The 20,378-nt window shown below is 36.4% G+C and overlaps 2 protein-coding genes across 3 annotated transcripts in view; both read right to left on the bottom strand.

Moving 5' to 3' along the window:
- LOC127550463 (defensin beta 118-like) overlaps positions 1-20,378 on the bottom strand; it is a 66,183-nt gene that overhangs the window by 10,914 nt on the left and 34,891 nt on the right. Inside the window, exon 1 of one of the 2 annotated variants that reach the window (XM_051979447.1) lies at positions 10,868-11,107. The exons of the other annotated variant lie outside the window; for it this stretch is intronic. Within the exon in view, the coding sequence (XP_051835407.1) occupies positions 10,868-10,880 (13 nt within the window). The 5' untranslated portion in view covers positions 10,881-11,107. Of the gene's footprint in view, positions 1-10,867; positions 11,108-20,378 lie in introns of those variants that run through there. 2 annotated transcript variants of the gene reach the window in all.
- LOC127550460 (beta-defensin 126-like) overlaps positions 1-20,378 on the bottom strand; it is a 55,180-nt gene that overhangs the window by 15,383 nt on the left and 19,419 nt on the right. The gene's annotated exons all lie outside the window — the stretch shown is intronic.

Raw genomic sequence — 20,378 nt, 5'->3', positions numbered from 1 at the left:
AATAAATTCTATTTATTTTGGGAATTACCCTCTTGATATCTATTGACTTTTATGCTGTTTTAGATGTTTATAGAACATCCAATATGAAATGTCTAATAGGAGGCTATTAGATTGTTCAGTAGATAGAGTGCTTGGCTTGGAGTCAGGAGAATCTAAGTTCAAAACTGGCCTCAGTTGTGTGACCCTGATCAAGACACTTAACCTGTTTGCCTTAATCCAATGGAGAAAAGAATGGCAAACAATCCAGTATCTTTGCCAAGAAAACCTCATGGATGCTATTTGGCATACAATGGATCCATAGGATTACAAAGAGATCAGACTGGCTGAATTACAACAACCATAATGTGGAAATGGAGTCCAAAAGAGAGACTGGCTCTGAGTAAAGAGATCTAGTCAAAATATGTTAGAGATAATGATTAAATCTGAAAAGAGAGAGAAACAGAGACAGACAGAGAGTAGAGAGACACAGAGAGACAGACAGAGAGACAGACACTAAATTGAATCTCACATTTCTTTATCAGAGCTGGTAGTATTCTCCAAACTTCACAAAGAAGCAATTCTTTTGAGCAATTCCTCAAAGAAAGGAATGTCTTCACAGCCAGTCATTCTGGAGAGCAATTTGGAACTATGCTCAAAAAGTTATCAAACTGTGCATACCCTTTGATCCAGCAGTGTTTCTACTGGACTTATACCTCAAAGAGATACTAAAGAAGGGAAAGGGACCCGTATGTGCCAAAATGGGGCAGCCCTGTTTGTGGTGACTAGAAGCTGGAAAATGAAAGGATGTCCATCAATTGGAGAATGGCTGGGTAAATTGTGGTATATGAATGTTATGGCATATTATTGTTCTGTAAGGAATGACCAGCAGGATGAATACAGAGAGGACTGGCGAGACTTACATGAACTGATGCTGAGTGAAATGAGCAGAACCAGGAGATCATTATATATCTCAACAACGATACTGTTTGAGGATGTATTCTGATGGAAGTGGATCTCTTCGATAAAGAGACCTAACTCAGTTTCAATTGATCAAGGATGGACAGAAGCAAAAGAAATTTCCCAAAGAAAAAACACTGGGAAATGAATATAAACTGCTTGTATTTCTGTTTTTCTTCCCGGGGTTTATTTATATCTTCTGAATCCAATTCTCCCTGTGCAACAAGAGAACTGTTCAGTGCTGCACACACATATTGTATCTAGGATATACTGTAACCTATTCAACATGTAAAGGATTGCTTGCCATCTGGGGAAGGGGGTGGAGGGAGGGAGGGGAAAAATTGGAACAGAAGTAAGTGCAAGGGATAATGCTGTAAAAAACTACCCTGGTATGGGTTCTATCAATAAAAAGTTATTAAAAAATGCTTTTAACAATTTTTAAAAGTCGCTCTATGCCTATATGTTGTAGGGTTTGAGGGTTTTTTTTTTCACCATAAAAGTGCATTGTGCTTTATAAAAGTTTTTTCTGCATCTACTGAATTGATCACATGGTTTTAGATGTTTTGGTTTTGAATATTATTAATCACATTGATTGTTTTCCTAATAATTGAACTATTTTTTCATCCCTGGGGTGAATCCCATTTCTTGAATAAATTGTTGTAGTCTGTTTGCCAGGATTTTATTTAAATATTCATTGAGTCAATATTCATTAATGATATTGGCCTATAGTTTTCTGTGTTTTATCTTTCCCTGGTTTAAATGTTCAGATTATATTTTGTTTCATAAAATGATTCTGATAGGGTGCTTTCTTTCTCAATTTTTGAGAAACATGGTGGGTACTGATTGTTCTTTAAAAGTTTGATAAAATTTTCTTATGAATTGCAGGACAAAGAGTTTCCCTCCACACTCCCATTCCCCTACTTTGGTAGTTCCTTTTTTAGCTCTCCCCTATGTTGTCTATTACCCTTTTTCATTTTGTTGAATTATTTAATCCATTCATATTTCATTTCATTAGACTTAGGTTTATATTTTCCTTCATTTTTCTGGAAAAAATACTGGAACTTTTTATTATTCCTCCCTCCCTTCTGCTCTAAATACAATATTATCTATGTTCTTTTAGTTACTTTACCTTAATCTTTTTTTTTAATGGCCTTTGTTCCCATGGGCATATTTTCCTAATTACTGATTAATCCCCTCATTTGTTACCACTTTCCTTTTAGGATTTTGCTTTTTGGTTTCTTTTTTCTCCTGCTTTTGTTTGATTATGTTATTCTTCCTGAGCCTTTTCCCTCTCATTTTTTTTTCTCTTCTCAAGAAGATGCTCATATCCTCTCTTCCTCTTCAACTAGTCCATCCTATCTCTTGTGTGTACTATAGACTCTCATTCTCTGTTTATTGACTCCTATAATTATTTAGTCTTTCTCTTTTCTCTATGCTCTATGCTTTTCCTCATGCATTCAAAGCTCTCAAAGTATCCATTCTATGCTCTCTCCTTTAGGCAGTTTCTGACAGCCTGGTAGACTTTGCTCCATAAATTCCTCTTTTCCACTGTACTTCACTTTCTAAACCATGTCAGTTATTATAGATGTTGGAGAGAAAAAAGTTCCATGGTCTTGATGTGACCTATGATCAGTCCCACCATGTCCCTGATTACATAGCTCACCATTGACCAAAACTTTCCCCTGGTTATCTTTTACCCTCACATTTGCTTTGAAATTTCCTCCCTGTATCTATGCTCTCCCACTCCCCAAGCATCATTTGCCCCTATGGGTTCCAACTCTACCTTTCCTAATATAAGATGAATATTTTTCAGCACCAAATCCCCTAGGCTACAATCAATATAAGATTCTCATCTCCTTTCATAAACTATTTCTCTTTACTCCCAGGAGCATTTATTAATGAAACCCCCTACTATCACTTATGGAAGGGTTCCTTCCTTTCCCGAAGTTTTCAGTCCTCCCTCTTATTCATTCCCTCTGCTGTAGGCTTTTCTTTTTTCTGAGACCATAGAGATTTACCTTCCCCTCATTGATAGTCTTTGATTTGACCCTAGCACATCACATAGTCTTCTCCATCCCCCTCTTCCTCTGCTTTTTTTTTCATGTATTCTAACATGTTGTAATGAAGTCTGATAAGCACAGGGAAAAAACCCTGTAGACATGGTGTTAATGATGAGGTTTGGCACAGGGCAGGGAGTTGTGGGAACCCCCTTCTGGCGCAGGTCTTTCCTAAATGAATTTACGAACCCAAAAAGTTAAACTGGCAAAAGAAATTTATTATTAAAGATCTAGCAGAGAAATCCTCTAGCAGAGAAATCCCAACAGAGAGATGAATAAGGTCTTGTAATAAAGGAAATAGGTAAGAAAGCTAAAGAGGGAGTAACACTGAAAGAGAATGTCATTTCAGTGGGCAGAGGGTTGCAGCTATGCCAAGGAGAGAGAGAGGTTCCTTGGCATGGCATGTTAAATCCTCTGCAAGGAATTGGGTTGAAGGAAGCTTGTTATATGGGCAACTCTTGGTAGGGGCTGGGAGCAGTTTGAATTGAAATGAAAATAGAGAAAGACCTTAATTTTAAAAGGCCAAAGTTTCCCAATGCATCTGGGGTCATCTTCAGTCATTTTGATCTATATCTTGCCACTGGATCCAGTTATCTCCATAGGAGACAGTGAGGTTGGTGACTTTACATAGCTCTCCCAAACTTAAATTCAATTCACTTGCAAGTAATGGTGTCACCATCCTGATGTCATGCTCCTCTTGAAGAACAAAAGACAAAAACCATTTTCCTTGTATAGTGAGCATGTTTTCTTTAAATGTTATTGATTCTCTACTTTTCCCACTAGATTGTCTTTCACTTCTACATATTTTCATTGCCAATCTATTGTTTTCTCTTTTGTTTCTTTGGAGAGAATTGTCATTACAGAGTCTAAGTATTCAATTATACTCATTGTTTTTTCTGTGCATGTCATAAATTTTATTCTCATAATTCTCATTTCTATTTTGAACCATTCAAGAACAGAGGAAAATCAATGTGCCATGGCTTTCAGATGATAAAAAGACAAAAGATATATAGAAATGAAAAATAATGGATTATGCATCCAGAAATCAAGGTTTGAATTCCATTTCCAGCATTTAGTCATTATGTAATCTTGAGCCTGTCAGTGAGCCTCAATTTCCTCATTCACAAAATAGATGTAATAAAGTTTCAAGGAAAGCTCTTTGTAAATCATAAAGCATTAAAAATGTGCATTTTCATTATTAGAGGTGTTTAATAAATGTTTGTGCAATTTAAATAGTGAAGTCACCAGAAAGAATGATCTCCCTAAAAAATAGTTACTATTCCCAAAGGACTATAAAACTTTGCAAATCCTTAGATCCAGCAACACCTTGTTAGATCTATATTCCAAAGAGATTTTTTTTAAGTTTTTTAAATTTTTAAAAAATATTTATAGCAGCTCTTTTTTGTAATGGCTAAGAACTGGAAACTGAGGGGATGCTGATCAATGGCAGAACCAACTATAATATATGATTGAGACAGAATATTATTGTGTTATAAGAAATAATGAGCAGGATGATTTCAGAAAAAGCTGGAAAGACTTATATGAACCAATGCAAAGTGAAGTAAGCAGGGCCAGAAAAGTTTTATACATAGTAACAGCAATATTGTATGTTGAAGAATGGTAAATGACTTAGCTATTCTCAGCAAAACAATGATCCAAGACAATCCCAAAGGACTAATGATAATGCACATGATCCACCTCCAGAGAAAGAACTGATTGAATTTTAACACAGATTGAAGCAAGCTATTTTTCATTTTTTTCTTTTGAGTCTTCTTGTGAAAAATAACTGATATGGAAATGTTTTACATGGCTGCTGATTGTTTACTGTCTCAGAAATAGAATTTGGAATTCAAAACTTTTTTTTAAAAATTCAAATGTTAACAATTGTTTTAACATGTGATTGGGGGAATCAAATATTATACATTTAGATTTTTAAAAGAAAGAATGAGTTACTCCAAAAAGGAGTGACTACAAGAACTGAGTGCAGAAGCTAAAAACCCTAAGGAACACCTATAATGAAAAGTGAAAAGAAGGAGTAGCCAGAAAAAGCAACAAATGACATCAAAGATGATTATTTAGTCAAAAACAATCAAAGATATTTTATCCAGAGAAGCAGGGAAAATGTAGTATCAGTGCAGAGTATTAAAAGACTGAAATAAAAACTAATAGTAAACTATGTCAAATGTATCAAAGAAAGCAAAAAAGAAAGGCAATTGGATTTGGTAAGAACAGAGTAATTTGGTAACTTTGAAGAATGGTGGGAGAGGAAACCAAGTGTTAAGTGTATCTATTAAAAGGGAGATTTAAACCCAACCTCTTACTGACTCCTGTAATGGTCTGAGGCTTGAGTTGATGCACTGAGGTCCCAAGCACTTGAGGCTAAATAGTAATTGGACCATATTCTATTAATAAATATGCTTGGAGAAAGAATGGCCCCGCCCACTCTTTGTGCAAGTCCTGATGTGTTGCATAGGAAATGACGTTTTTGGTGGGTGGAGGCAGGGGAGTGGAAAAGGAAGCAGAAAGAGAGACTGTTGGCTGGTGTCTTGACACAGCTGCTCGCATTGCTATCGTGACTGTCCTTCACCTCTGATCCCCCTCTGCTAGCTGGCTTCCTGTTTGCCCATATTGCTATAGCAATCCTTCCTCACCTCTTCACTTCAATAAAGATTGAAGATTTTTCCCTTAACCTGAATTCCTGGCTTCAGCTGATTTTAAATACACGGTCATCACAGACTCCCAAGTTCACTGTTTTTCTATCACTTTCTTCAGCTATACAAATATTGACCTGTGATTCACTGGATCTTAGAGGTAGAGCTGGAAGGAAGCTTAAAGATCACCTAGTCCAATCCCCTCGTTGTCAGTAAAAAGTAAAGTTATTTAATCATAGTCACATAGGTAGAAATGGCAGAGCTGAACTAGAATCTGTTGTGCCACAGTTTCCTTGATTATTTTACCTCGGTTTCCCTAATTGTTCTACCTCAATTTCCCTGAATTGTTTTGCCTGGTTGCAACATCCCCCCTCCCAATCATCATGATCCAGATAAGGTGAAAGACCTTCTATCTTAGACATCATTACTCCCAGCCTTTCCCTACTTATCAGAATGTACAGTGCCTCCCCCGCCCCGTCAGAACCAGTTTATAGTCCATTCCCACTATCAATGCTCTGACTCCACCCCTGCCTCAATCTACTCCCTAGTAATTTGGAGCCACGTGCATTTAAACTTCATGGAAAGCACGCATTAGCTGCTGGATTCTTTGAACATCGGCCCTGGGGGCAACATACCCCCAGCACAATCTCTCCTCAGAAATCCAAGTAAAATATTAAAAACTCTCTAATCTCTATCTTGCCTCAGTTTCTCTGGCATTACAAACCCAGACCTGCTTAATCTAAATTAAGTACTCTTTTCACTGCTCCAAGCTCCCTTAAATAACAATGTAAAGAGGAATCTTCATAACTTTCTTGGAGCCCAGCTCATCTTCACCAACAAGAACTACCATGATATGGGGATAACAAGACCGCAAGTGAAAATCATACTTTTCAAGGACCAAGTACAGAACTGGATTCAGCCCTGGTCCTGACTGAAGTATCTCTCCCTGTCTCCTTCAACCTCCCCAGCCCACTCACTGATAAGGATCACATTCCAATACTGTTATTCTTCATCTAGAAGGAACACACAGTCTGTTCTGCCTCCAGGCTTCTGTTCATTCTGTTCTCTATCCCACTCCCTCCCCTCCGTCTTGAAATACTCCCCCAACTTCTGTAAGGCAAAACTGATTCTTGCTCATGTTTCAAACCCAAATCTCACCTCTTCTGGGAAGCTTTCTCTAACCAACCCTACCTAAGTTCATCTCCCTCTGAATTTCAGATTTCTTTGTCATGAACACAAAGAACACATCACCAAGGCTGACTTGCTTAAGATAGCTCTATTAGAGTCCTGCACCTGGAGTCAACAGATGGAGGTTTGGGGCATAGCTCTGTCACTAACTTGTTAATGTTAAGTAAGTCACCTCCCCCCATTCTGAACCTTATTTAATGGCTCTCTTAAATCCCTTCCAGCTCTATAATCTTTCTGGGCTTTTGTTCTCTCATCTGTAAAAATATCCACACCACTTACCTCCTAAAGTAGCTGCATAAAACTAGTTTTGTAAAATGTAAAGCACAATAGAAAGCCAGGATGCTAATGTGCTTAGTATGCTTGCTATTTCTCCCAATTAGATTTCAAAAGGAGGCAAAGCTTTTATCTGGTAACCCCTACCAAAACTCCCATGTAAATAACATCACTGTTAAGAGACTGGGGTGACCTATTATATATAGTATAACAAAGCATCTAAATAAAAAGATGAATAACTAACAATTGCATGATACTTTGAAAAGAAAGCCCTTTAGATATATTATCTTATTTGATACTTCCACAACCCTGTGAGGGGAAGTGCTATTATTGTCCCCATTTTACATATGAGTAAACTGAGGCAGAGAGATGAAGTTACTTGTTCAGGGTCAAATAGTAAGGATTCAAACTTAATTCTTATCTGATTCCAGATACAGTGCTTCATCCCTCTGTACCACTCAGGTGCTTCTGAGCACACGCAAGCTTCAAGTATTAGGCACACCATAATGATCCTACATACTGCCAGGATCTTCTTCCTGCCGAGCTTTCACTCTTATGATCTAGTGTCCCCCATTATCCACTAATTAATGTCTGGTTAAACTCCTTTGTCTGGTTTTCAAAACCCTCTATAACCCTCCTTTTCAAGCCTTCTCCAGGGGCCCTAAGCTCCAGCTAAACCAGGCTATACACTCAGGCTCACCTATCGATTTCTTTTCTTCTTCAGCTTGACTCACATTGTTCCCTATGCCCATACTTTCTTTCTCCAAACTTGTGCTGTGACTATCCCTCCTACAAAATACAACTAAAATGCACATTTTTTTCAAGAGTTTCCCCTTTATCCCTCCCCTAATCCTGATCAGACAGCAGAATTGGCAGAATTCATCACTTTATTGTTCATAGCCTTCCATGTTTCCCTGAGGACTACTAGGGACCATTTCAGGTTCTTTATCCTGGTAATCTAAGTATTTTACAACTTGGAATCACTCTACATTTTTCACCTTATGTGAAAATAAAAAGGCAAATCGAGCACTGGATGGCAGTAGCAGATAGTTTTCTTGAATACAAAGACTGGATTCAAGTCCAAGTGAGTTCAACTGTTGCCAGGACTTCTGACACAATTTGACTGTAAAACACCCTCCCAGTTCCCCAACCTAATACATTTAACATCGTAGTGCCCTAGGCAACTAAGAGTTACAAAATACAAAATTATCTGCATAAGATAAGTTAGTTTCCTGACTTTTTAGTTCAGTAAATCAATGAAATCACAGATCTAGACCAAAAACAAAAACAAAAACAAAAACTCATAATCCAAGTTATGCTGTTTATTCTACCTATTCTCCTAACTTCCTAACTAAACAAAGCTACTCTCTTTCCCCCTTCACTTTATCAGTTTTTATTTTCTCTGCTCTTAGCTCACATAGCCGTTTCTACTTTCACTTATGTTTTATTTTATATTATAGTTACTTGTGCACTTGCTACATTCCCCTGTTACCCTAAAGGAAGGAATTCAGCTTGGTCAGTAACTCCCCCCAGTGCCAAGTACAGAGTGTACATACAGAGCATAGTAGCTCATAAAGATTTGTTAAAATTGAAAAATCAGCCATCACATATCAATATATGACATTGAACATCACCTAATTTCACATTAGCCTGGGACTTGGCTGCTTCTTAAGAAGGAGCTGCTTAAACATTTTTATAATGTAGTTTTTAAAAAATGTATTAGTAAAAAAAATAATAAAAATGTATTAATACAAATTATTTTGACATGGAGACTCTTATGACAAATACTCAAACTGCTCTCATTATAAAGTATATCCCCTCTCCTCCTCTATCAAACACTTAATTTATTAATTATTAAAATAAAGATCTGACAGTATGGTACTGATATTGACTAGAGTTTTGCCAGCCCTCATAACTTTTCAAAATATATTAAAATGATTTATTTTACATTAATTCCATGTGTATTGCTTATAAATTTTTATTATTTTAATTAATTCCTATGGATTAGTGCAATCTATTAGAAGAGTTCAAAATTTTTTGGTCACTTCTGTTCAACAGTTATTGATGGCTTTATTCCTATAGTCAGTATCTGGGATACACAGATGAAAAACAACATTGTCTGTACCCTTAAGAAGCTGTCTGTTAAATAGAAAAGGGGAAGATGATGTGAACATAAATAAGTGTGCTACATGGGAAAATGTGAAAAAGTGAACAGGACCATCCTCTAGAAAAAAAATTTAAAATTACATTTGGACTTAATAGAAGGGAGATGATACAAATAAATGTAATACAAGATTTGTAAACAAAAAATGAAGTCTGAGGGGGATAGAGGCCATCACTGACTGAGGAAGTGTTAGATGATTTTAGGTATACGTGGCAAAAGGAACTGCAAAGCAGGAAATAACCTGAGGGGGAAGAAGGTGTGCAGAGGAGGAAAACAGGAAGGCAGTAGTGAAAGGTTGTTTATTCCAAGATTAATGATTTTGTACCGTGACTCCGTAAAGACAAAGAAAGCTGGGTATGAGATGATGTAATGAGATGGTATATAAAAAGGAATGTAACTGTGAGAAGTGGCGGCGACGCCATTAGAAAAAATGTAGAGTGCTTAATAAACGCTTGCTGTAATTAGTAACTTCTGGCATGTCGGGTATTTTGTGAGTAAAGAAAGCAGCTGGAGGGAGCTGCTTCGGAGATGTCCCAAGTACCTGGAGGATGGTAAGGAACCCAGTTATAGTTCCCTTTGGTGAGTAGGGGAACTCAACAAGGAAGTGAAGGTAGGCTTCCTAAAGGAGATGGTTTTAATGAATGAGAAGGTTTAAAGATGTGTGCAGGATGGGAATAGGAGGGTATTCCAGACACTGAAAAGGGCATAAGCAAAAACATAGAATTGAAAAAGTATGAAACAGAAAGAAACAGAGAATGCTCCAGTATGACTGAAGTATCAAGTCAATCAAGGAAGGAATTATAAGACAGAATCCAGAAGTTAGAATGAGGTTGTAGAGAGCATTGAATATCCAAATTGCAGGTGACCCTGAATGAGGATAAGCAGAGTAATGCATACTGAAGATGTCTTAGAGATTATGTAGGGCAGTTTGGAGGGAATAAAACTAGGAAGACTTGCTAGAAAGTGATTAAAATATTCTAGGTTGTAGCTATGAGAGCTTCTACTAGAATAATAACTAGGAAATAGGAGATGAACACACACACACACACACACACACACAAGCCCTTGAGGGGGAAGAGTCAACTCAGCAAAATTTGGTAACTAATTAAAAATGAGGGGAGAGGAAAGAATCCAAGGGGATAAGAGGAATTTTAATAGACATGAATGGTGTACATGGAGGAATACATTATAATTTGGGTGGGTGGTGGAAAGAAAGATCATTTATTGCACACAGGTATCAAACACTTATTAAGTTCTGTGCTAAGCATTTTACAAATTCTATCTAATTTGTTTCTCACAACAGCTCTCCAAAGTGGGTCCTGTTATTATCTCCATTTTAAAGTTGAAGAAACTGAAAGAAACAAATTAAGTGAATTATCCAGATCACACAGGATGTCTTGGAAGGTACATTTGAATTCAGAGCTTCCAAATTCCAGACCAAATGCAATAAAGTTGGAAAGAAAAGCTGTTCTTGACTTCCGGTTAAGATGGCGGAGAGGAGGCTCACAGCCGCATAAGCTCCGCGCTTTCTCTCACTATCCACTTCATTACAAGCCTCTGAATCAATGCTTGACTGAAAAAAACCCACATATAGTTACCAAGAGAAGCCATCCTTGAGATCCGCCAAGAAAGGTCTGTCTTTACTGGAGGGCTGGGGCGGTGTTAGATCGGGCGCAGGCGGCGGGCAGCGGCAGTGAGAGCACGGGAGCAGACTGGAGAGGGAGTGGGGAGTGATCGCAGCCGTCTCTGCTGGGAGAGCTTCGCTACAGGTTTGGATACTTTGCTCCAGCAGCAAGTCAGCAGCCCAGCAGAGAAGCTAAAAACACCGGGGCTGAAGAATACAACCCCAAACAGCTGGAGTCTCTCGGGACCTGGCCGCCCCCCCCCTTCCCCCCCCTCAGTGACTCAGCACGCTCTGGGATCTCAGAGCGCAGGCGCAGCACAGTCCTGCTAGTGCCTCACTGCTGCCCCCTGCAGTCTGGAGAGGAAGCTCGGTAACATACCCAGCCCCTCCCCCAAAGAAAGACTCCAGTTTTTTCTGTTTTTCTTTGGTAGTTTGTCTTTGATTAATAGACAGAATGAGCAAGAAGCTGAAGAGGACCTTAACCCTTGACAGCTTCTACACAGATAGAGAGCAGACTCTAAATCCTGAGGAGACTAAAAACAGGCAGTCCCCAGGTGAATCCCCAAAGGAGGAGATCGTCTGTTCCTCAGCACAGATGGACCTCATAGAAGTGATTAAAAAGGCTCTCACAAGGGAGCTAGAAGAAAAATGAGAAAAGGAGAGGGAAGCTTGGGAAAAGAGCCTGGAGAAGTCAGTTAAAGAGAGAGTGGATAAAGAAGTAAAATCCTTGAAAAATAGGATTAGTGAACTGGAAACAGAAAACAGCTCTCTAAAAAACAAAATTGGCAAAATGGAAAAAAATTCCACAGAACAAAAGAATTCAATTGGACAATTAGAAAAAGATCTTAAAAAAGTGAGTGAAGAAAATACTTCACTGAAAATCAGAATTGAACAAATGGAATTGAATGACTCAAGGAGACAAGAAGAATCAGTCAAGCAAATCCAAAAAAATCAAACAATGGAAAAGGATGTGAAATACCTTCTGGGGAAGACAACAGACCTGGAAAACAGATCCAGGAGAGGCAACCTGAGAATCATCGGACTTCCAGAAAAACATGATGAAAAAAAGAGCCTGGACACTATTTTCCAGGAAATTATCAAAGAGAACTGCCCAGAAGTCATAGGAACAGAGGAAAAAATAAACATTGAAAGGATTCATCGATCACCCACTGAAAGGGATCCTAAAATCAAAACACCAAGGAATATAGTGGCCAAATGCCAGAACCCTCAGATGAAGGAAAAAATAATGCAAGCGGCTAGAAAAACCCAATTCAAGTATCAAGGAGCCACAATAAGGATCACCCAGGATCTGGCAGCATCCACATTTAAAGATCGAAGGGCTTGGAATATGATATTCCGAAAGGCTAAGGAACTTGGTATGCAACCAAAAATAACTTACCCAGCGAGAATGAGCATCTTTGTCCAGGGAAGAAGATGGACATTCAACGAAGTAAGTGAATTTCCTCTATTTCTGATGAAAAAACCAGAACTTAACAAAAAGTTTGATCTACAAATATAGAACTCAAGAGAAATCTAAAAAGGTAAAGATTAATCTTGGGAACTATATTTTGATTATATAGATGTATAAAGAATACATTGTATACCTTGTTCTAGAAATTGATGTGGAAAGGACATTGTACCAGAAAAAGGGGAAACTGGGGGTAGTACATCTCATGAAGAGGCATAGGAAACCTATTATATCTGAGAGAAAGAAGGGAGGGGGATGAATAATAGTGGGTATTTTACTGCCTTCAGAATTGGCTTTAAGTGAAAAATCTTAAGACATATTCAATCTATGGTGACACTTCTCCCACCTCATTGAAAAGTGAGAAGGGAAAAGTGAAAAGGGAAGGAATAAGCTAAGCGGAAGGGAATACGGGAACTGGGAGGGAAAGGGGTAAGAGAGGGGGAGGAAATCTAAGGCGGGGGGAGGGACACTAAAAAGGGAGGGCTGTGAGAAGCAAGGGGTGCTCACAAGCTTAATACTGGGAAGGGGCGGAAAGGGGAAAGAAGGGAGAAAAGCATAAACCGGGGTTAACAAGATGGCAAGTGATACAGATTTGGTCATTCTAACCATAAATGTGAACGGGGTAAACTCCCCCATAAAGAGGAAGCGGTTAGCAGAATGGATTAAAAGCCAGAATCCTACAATATGTTGTTTACAGGAAACACACCTGAAGTGGGGAGATACATGCAGGTTAAAGGTAAAAGGTTGGAGCAAAATCTACTATGCTTCAGGTGAAGTCAAAAAAGCAGGGGTAGCCATCCTGATCTCAGATCAAGCTAAAACAAAAATTGATCTAATTAAAAGAGATAAGGAAGGGCACTATATCTTGCTAAAGGGCAGCATGGATAATGAAGCACTATCTATATTAAACATATATGCACCAAGTGGGGTAGCATCTAAATTCTTAAAAGAGAAACTAAGAGAGCTGCAAGAAGAAATAGACAGTAAAACTATAATAGTGGGAGATCTTAACCTTGCACTCTCAGAATTAGATAAATCAAACCACAAAATAAATAAGAAAGAAGTCAAAGAGGTAAACAGAATACTAGAAAAGTTAGATATGATAGATCTCTGGAGAAAATGTAATGGAGACAGAAAGGAATACACTTTCTTTTCAGCAGTTCATGGAACCTATACAAAAATTGACCATATATTAGGACATAAAAACCTCAAACTCAAATGCAATAAGGCAGAAATAGTAAATACATCCTTTTCAGACCACGATGCAATGAAAATTACATTCAACAAAAAACCAGGGGGAAGTAGATCAAAAAATAATTGGAAACTAAATAATCTCATGCTAAAGAATGATTGGGTGAAAAAGCAAATCATAGACATAATTAATAACTTCACCCAAGAAAACGATAATAATGAGACATCATACCAAAATGTATGGGATGCAGCCAAAGCGGTAATAAGGGGAAATTTCATATCTCTAGAGGCCTATTTGTATAAAATAGAGAAAGAGAAGATCAATGAATTGGGTTTGCAACTAAAAATGCTAGAAAAGGAACAAATTAAAAACCCCCAGTCAAACACTAAACTTGAAATTCTAAAAATAAAAGGAGAGAGATCAATAAAATTGAAAGTAAAAAAAACTATTGAAATGATTAATAAAACTAAGAGTTGGTTCTATGAAAAAACCAACAAAATAGACAAACCCTTAGTAAATCTGATTTAAAAAAGGAAAGAGGAAAACCAAATTGTTAGTCTTAAAAATGAAAAGGGAAAACTCACCACTAACGAAGAGGAAATTAGAGCAATAATTAGGAGTTACTTTGCCCAACTTTATGCCAATAAATTCGACAACTTAAATGAAATAGAAAAATACCTCCAAAAATACAGCTTGCCCAAACTAACAGAGGAAGAAGTAAATATCCTAAACAGTCCCATCTCAGAAAAAGAAATAGAACAAACTATCAATCAACTCCCTAAGAAAAAATCCCCAGGACCAGATGGATTTACATGTGAATTCTACCAAACATTTAAAGAACAATTAACTCCAATGTTATATAAACTATTTGAAAAAATAGGGATCGAAGGAGTCCTACCAAACTCCTTTTATGACACAGATATGGTACTGATACCTAAACCAGGTAGGCTGAAAACAGAGAAAGAAAATTATAGACCAATCTCCCTAATGAATATTGATGCTAAAATCTTAAATTAAATATTAGCAAAAAGATTATAGAAAATCATCCCCAGGATAATACACTATGACCAAGTAGGATTTATACCAGGAATGCAGGGCTGGTTCAATATTAGGAAAACTATTAGCATAATTGACTATATCAATAACCAAACAAACAAAAACCACATGATCATCTCAATAGATGCAGAAAAAGCATTTGATAAAATCCAACATCCATTCCTAATAAAAACACTTGAGAGCATAGGAATAAATGGACTTTTCCTTAAAATAGTCAGGAGTATATATTTAAAACCATCAGTAAGCATCATATGCAATGGAGAAAAACTGGAACTTTTCCCAGTAAGATCTGGAGTGAAGCAAGGTTGCCCACTATCACCATTGTTATTTAATATCGTATTAGAAACACTAGCCTCGGCAATAAGAGTCGAGAAAGATATTAAAGGAATTAGAGTAGGCAATGAAGAAACCAAACTATCACTCTTTGCGGATGATATGAGGGTATACCTAGAGAACCCCAGAGATTCTACTAAAAAGCTATTAGAAATAATTCATAATTTTAGCAAAGTAGCTGGCTACAAAATAAATCCCCATAAATCCTCAGCATTTTTATACATCTCCAACAAAACTCAACAGCAAGAGATACAAAGAGAAATTCCATTCAGAATAACTGTTGATACCATAAAATATTTGGGAATCTATCTACCAAAGGAAAGTCAGGAATTATATGAGCAAAATTATAAAAAAGTCTCCACACAAATAAAGTCAGACTTAAATAATTGGAATAATATTAAGTGCTCTTGGATCGGCCGAGCGAACATAATAAAGATGACAATACTCCCTAAACTAATCTATTTATTTAGTGCTATACCAATCAGACTTCCAAGAAAATATTTTAATGATCTAGAAAAAATAACAAAATTCATATGGAACAATAAAAGTCGAGAATCTCAAGGGAATTAATGAAAAAAAAAATCAAATGAAAGTGGCCTAGCTGTACCTGATCTAAAATTATATTATAAAGCAGCAGTCACCAAAACCATTTGGTATTGGCTAAGAAATAGATTATTGGATCAGTGGAAAAGGCTAGGTTCACAAGACAGAATAGTCAACTATAGCAATCTAGTGTTTGACAAACCAAAGCCCCTAACTTCTGGGAAAAGAATTCATTATTTGATTAAAAACTGCTGGGATAATTGGAAATTAGTATGGCAGAAATTAGGCATGCACCTACACTTAACACCATATACCAAGATAAGATCAAAATGGGTCCATGACCTAGGCATAAAGAACGAGATTATAAATAAATTAGAGAACATAGAATAGTTTATCTCTCAGACTTGTGGAGAAGAAAGAAATTTGTGACCAAAGACGAACTAGAGGCCATTACTGATCACAAAATAGAAAATTTTGATTACATCAAATTAAAAAGCCTTTGTACAAACAAAACTAATGCAAACAAGATTAGAAGGGAAGCAACAAACTGGGAAAACATCTTCACAGTTAAAGGTTCTGATAAAGGCCTCATTTCTAAAATATATAGTGAACTGACTCAAATTTATAAGAAATCAAGCCATTCTCCAATTAATAAATGGTCAAAGGATATGAACAGACAATTTTCAGAGGATGAAATTGAAACTATTACCACTCATATGAAAGAGTGTTCCAAATCATTATTGATCAGAGAAATGCAAATTAAGAAAACTCTGAGATACCACTACACACCTGTCAGATTGGCTAAGATGACAGGAAAAAATAATGATGAATGTTGGAGGGGATGCGGGAAAATGGGGACACTAATGCATTGTTGGTGGAGTTGTGAACGAATCCAACCATTCTGGAGAGCAATCTGGAATTATGCCCAAAAAATTATCAAATTGTGCATACCCTTTGATCCAGCAGTGTTTCTACTGGGCTTATACCCCAAAGAAATACTAAAGAAGGGAAAGGGACCTGTATGTGCCAAAATGTTTGTAGCCGCCCTGTTTGTAGTGGCTAGAAACTGGAAAATGAGTGGATGCCCATCAATTGGAGAATGGCTGGGTAAATTGTGGTATATGAATGTCATGGAATATTATTGTTCTGTAAGAAATGACCAGCAGGATGAATACAGAGAGGACTGGCGAGACTTACATGAACTGATGCTAAGTGAAATGAGCAGAACCAGGAGATCATTATACACTTTGACAACGATATTGTATGAGGACATATTTTGATGGAAGTGGATTTCTTTGACAAAGAGACCTGAGTTTCAATTGATAAATGACGGACAAAAGCAGCTACACCCAAAGAAAGAACACTGGGAAACGAATGTAAACTATCTGCATTTTTGTTTTTCTTCCCGGGTTATTTATACCTTCTGAATCCAATTCTCCCTGTGCAACAAGAGAACTGTTCGGTTCTGCAAACATATTGTATCTAGGATATACTGCAACATATCCAATATATAAAGGACTGCTTGCCATCTAGGGGAGGGGGTGGAGGGAGGGAGGGGGAAAAAATCGGAAAAGAAACGAGTGCAAGGAATAATGTTGTCATTATAAAGAAATCATTAAATAAATAAATAAATAAATAAATAAATAAGTGAATAAATGAATGAATGAATGAATGAAAAAAAAGAAGAGCTATTCTTGATGGGGGTGAGGCTTTTAACAGAGAGGACTGGTGAGACTTACATGAATTGATGCTAAGTGAAATGAGCAGAACCAGGAGATCATTATGTACCTCAACAACAATATTGTTTGAGGATGTATTCTGATGGAAGGGGATCTCTTCGATAAAGAGAGCTAACTCAGTTTCAATTGAGCAAGGATGGACAGAAACAGCTACACCCAAAGAAAGAACACTGGGAAATGAATATAAACAGCTTGCATTTTTGTTTTTCTTTCCAGGTTATTTATATCTTCTGAATCCAATTTTCCCTGTGCAACAAGAGAACTGTTCCGTTCTGCACACATATACTGTATCTAGGATAAACCATAAGGACTTACTTGTATAGGACTGCTTGCAATCTGGGGGAGGGGGTGGAGGAAGGAAGGGGAAAAATCGGAACAGAAGTGAGTGCAAGGGATAATGCTGTAAAAAATTACCCTGGCATGGGTTCCATCAATAGAAAGAAAGAAAAGAAAGAAAGAAAGAAAGAAAGAAAGAAAGAAAAGAAAGAAAGAAAGAAAGAAAGAAAGAAAGAAAGAAAGAAAGAAAGAAAGAAAGAAAGAAAGAAAGAAAGAAAGAAAGAAAGAAAGAAAGAAAGAAAGAAAGAAAGAAAGAAAGAAAGAAACAAAGAAACAAAGAAAGAAAGAAAGAAAGAAAGAAAGAAAAGTACCTTTTGTTCTAATCCTTCAAAAGATAAAGAATCATTCCCTAGATTACAAAATTTAAAGTGTGATCAAATTCTATGCCAGTATCTCTTATGGCAAGAAGATAGCAAAAGAATAATTGATAAGTATCTGGATTCTACCTTGCCATCTTGGGGTTACTAGTGATGCAGCCTGGGCTTGCCATCATTTCACAAAAAGAAGAGACAAAGGTAGAAACTGAAACCTCCCTTTGGAGACATGGAATAGGACTTTCCATGTCACATATGGCCAACTGTTTTATGTTAGACACATCCATAGTTGGGATAAAGACTTTCCAGAGTCTACATGTGGGTACTTTCACATAACATTTCCTGATTGTATTTCTTGAAAGAAAATTTTTTTATAAATGTTAAAAAATTTTAATGGTAGATTAAAGTTTACTGTATTTTTGTTTAAGACTTTCCCATTGTCTTTTTCTGGGAGCTGATGAGTACTTCAAATTAAATGACTCTGGTCTAAGATCTTATCCTTAAGTAGACCTATATCTTAAAGCCTTTAAAATTAAATAATTGTATTGTCCTAGGCTTTAATTTTAAGAAGTCCATTGGTATGGGAATTTGGGTTACAAAATAACACCAAGTTGAATTATTCCATCCAATTCACTCACCTATGAAACTCTGATCCTGTGATACCACTGTTTGACCTGCTTTGACCAATGATATCAAAAAAAGAAGAAAAGTAACTAGTTGTACAAAAATATTTATAACAAATCTTTCTGTAGTGGCTAAAAACTAGAAATTATGGAGACTAATTAGTTGAGAAGTATTTAAATAAATTATGGTATATGAATGTAATGTAATACCATTGCACTATAAGAAATAATAAAAGGTACATTTTTTAGAGAAAAATAGAAAGACTTTTACAAACTGATGAATGATATAGAATATATATAGAATACATACAGAATATGTATATATTCTAGTTCTGCTTAATATTTTTGTGTGTATATATATTATGCAAAATATATGCTATATATAATATAAAATATATATTATACAAAAACATTGTACAGAGCAACAACAAAATAGTGTGATAATAAACTATGATAAACTTGGTTTTTCTCAGCAATTCAGTGATCCAAGGCAATTCCAATAAACTTTGGGTAGAAAATGCCATCCACATCCAGAGAGTGCTACAGAGGCTAAATGTGGATCAACACATACTATTTTAACTTTGTTTCCTTCTATTTTTCTTCTCATGGTTTTTTTCCTCTTGTCCTGATTTTTCTCTCACAGCATGACTCATAGGGAAATATATTTTTTAGAATGAATGCACATTTATATCCTTAAAATTTTAAATAGATAAATAAAAAGGGGAAAAAAAAGAAACCAGATTACTTAATCTTGTATCCTGATTTGTTTTATTTATTTATTATGCTAATTGTTTTCAATGAATAGAAACCTCCTCTTGTGTTTCAAGGTTTGTTGTCAAGCTGAAGAAGGCTAGTCCCAATTTGTTATGCTGTTGGAATATATTGGTTAATAAATTCATATGCTTGGAAGTTCAAACCATTCGTTTTCTCAGTTATTTCAATCCACAACAGAACCTAGCCTATAGTAAGCACTTAATAAATATTGATTAATTGATATTTCTTTAATTCTTGGTTTCAAAGTACTCTATTTTTTATATGCAAATGAAGTTTTTAACACAAAACATAATCATTTAGGTATGGTACTATATTAACTCCAAAGTTATACAGTTTTTAATATGCAAATACATTTCTGTCTTAAAACACTAAAACAAATCTGCCTTCCAGAACCCTGAAGCTGACTTATGCCCCAATAAAGTGAATTGTCAAAGGTCAATCAGCATATACTAGCATCAAGCCAATACAGAACAATGAAAAAATTAATCATATTCTAGTCCCATTTGAAAACTCCAATCATTAATTTAATCTATATTAAAAAGATTTGCTACTGTAGTTCCTGAATTTCTAGTGGCCTGGGATTTAACCTTTTAACTATACTTTATAGTTAAATACTTCGTATCTGACAATTCTTTCTGCATAACTGTTCTCCTGTGCACAGAATCAGATTTCTATATTTACTTATCCATGACTTTATTGATGCTTGTGAGAAGAGTTCTATAATCATCCTTAATCTCAGTGCCTGCTCTTTAAAATAATTTCCAATTAGTCTTGCACATAAACTGTTGATACACAATTGTTTGGACAGCTAGTTGGCTCAGTGGATAAAGTATTAAGCCTGGAGTTAGAAAGACTCATCTTCCTGAGTTCAAACCAGTTTCAGACACTTAATAGTTGTATGATCTTGAGCAAATCAATTAACCCTGTTTGCCTCAGTTTCTTCACCTGTAAAATGAGCTGAAAAAGGAAATAGCAGACCATTGCAGTTATCTTTGCCAAGAAAACTCCAAATGTGATCACAAAAAATTAGAAATTACTGAAAAAAATGACTGAATCTGAACATAATTGTTTGTATCTTGTCCCATCCCTCCTCTCCTCCCTCCCTCC

The sequence above is a fragment of the Antechinus flavipes genome, chromosome 2, assembly GCF_016432865.1.
Source record: "Antechinus flavipes isolate AdamAnt ecotype Samford, QLD, Australia chromosome 2, AdamAnt_v2, whole genome shotgun sequence".
In the NCBI taxonomy this organism is placed as follows: domain Eukaryota; kingdom Metazoa; phylum Chordata; class Mammalia; order Dasyuromorphia; family Dasyuridae; genus Antechinus; species Antechinus flavipes.
The sequence above is the reverse complement of the archived record's forward strand: the minus strand, read 5'-3'. Positions and strand labels throughout refer to the sequence as shown.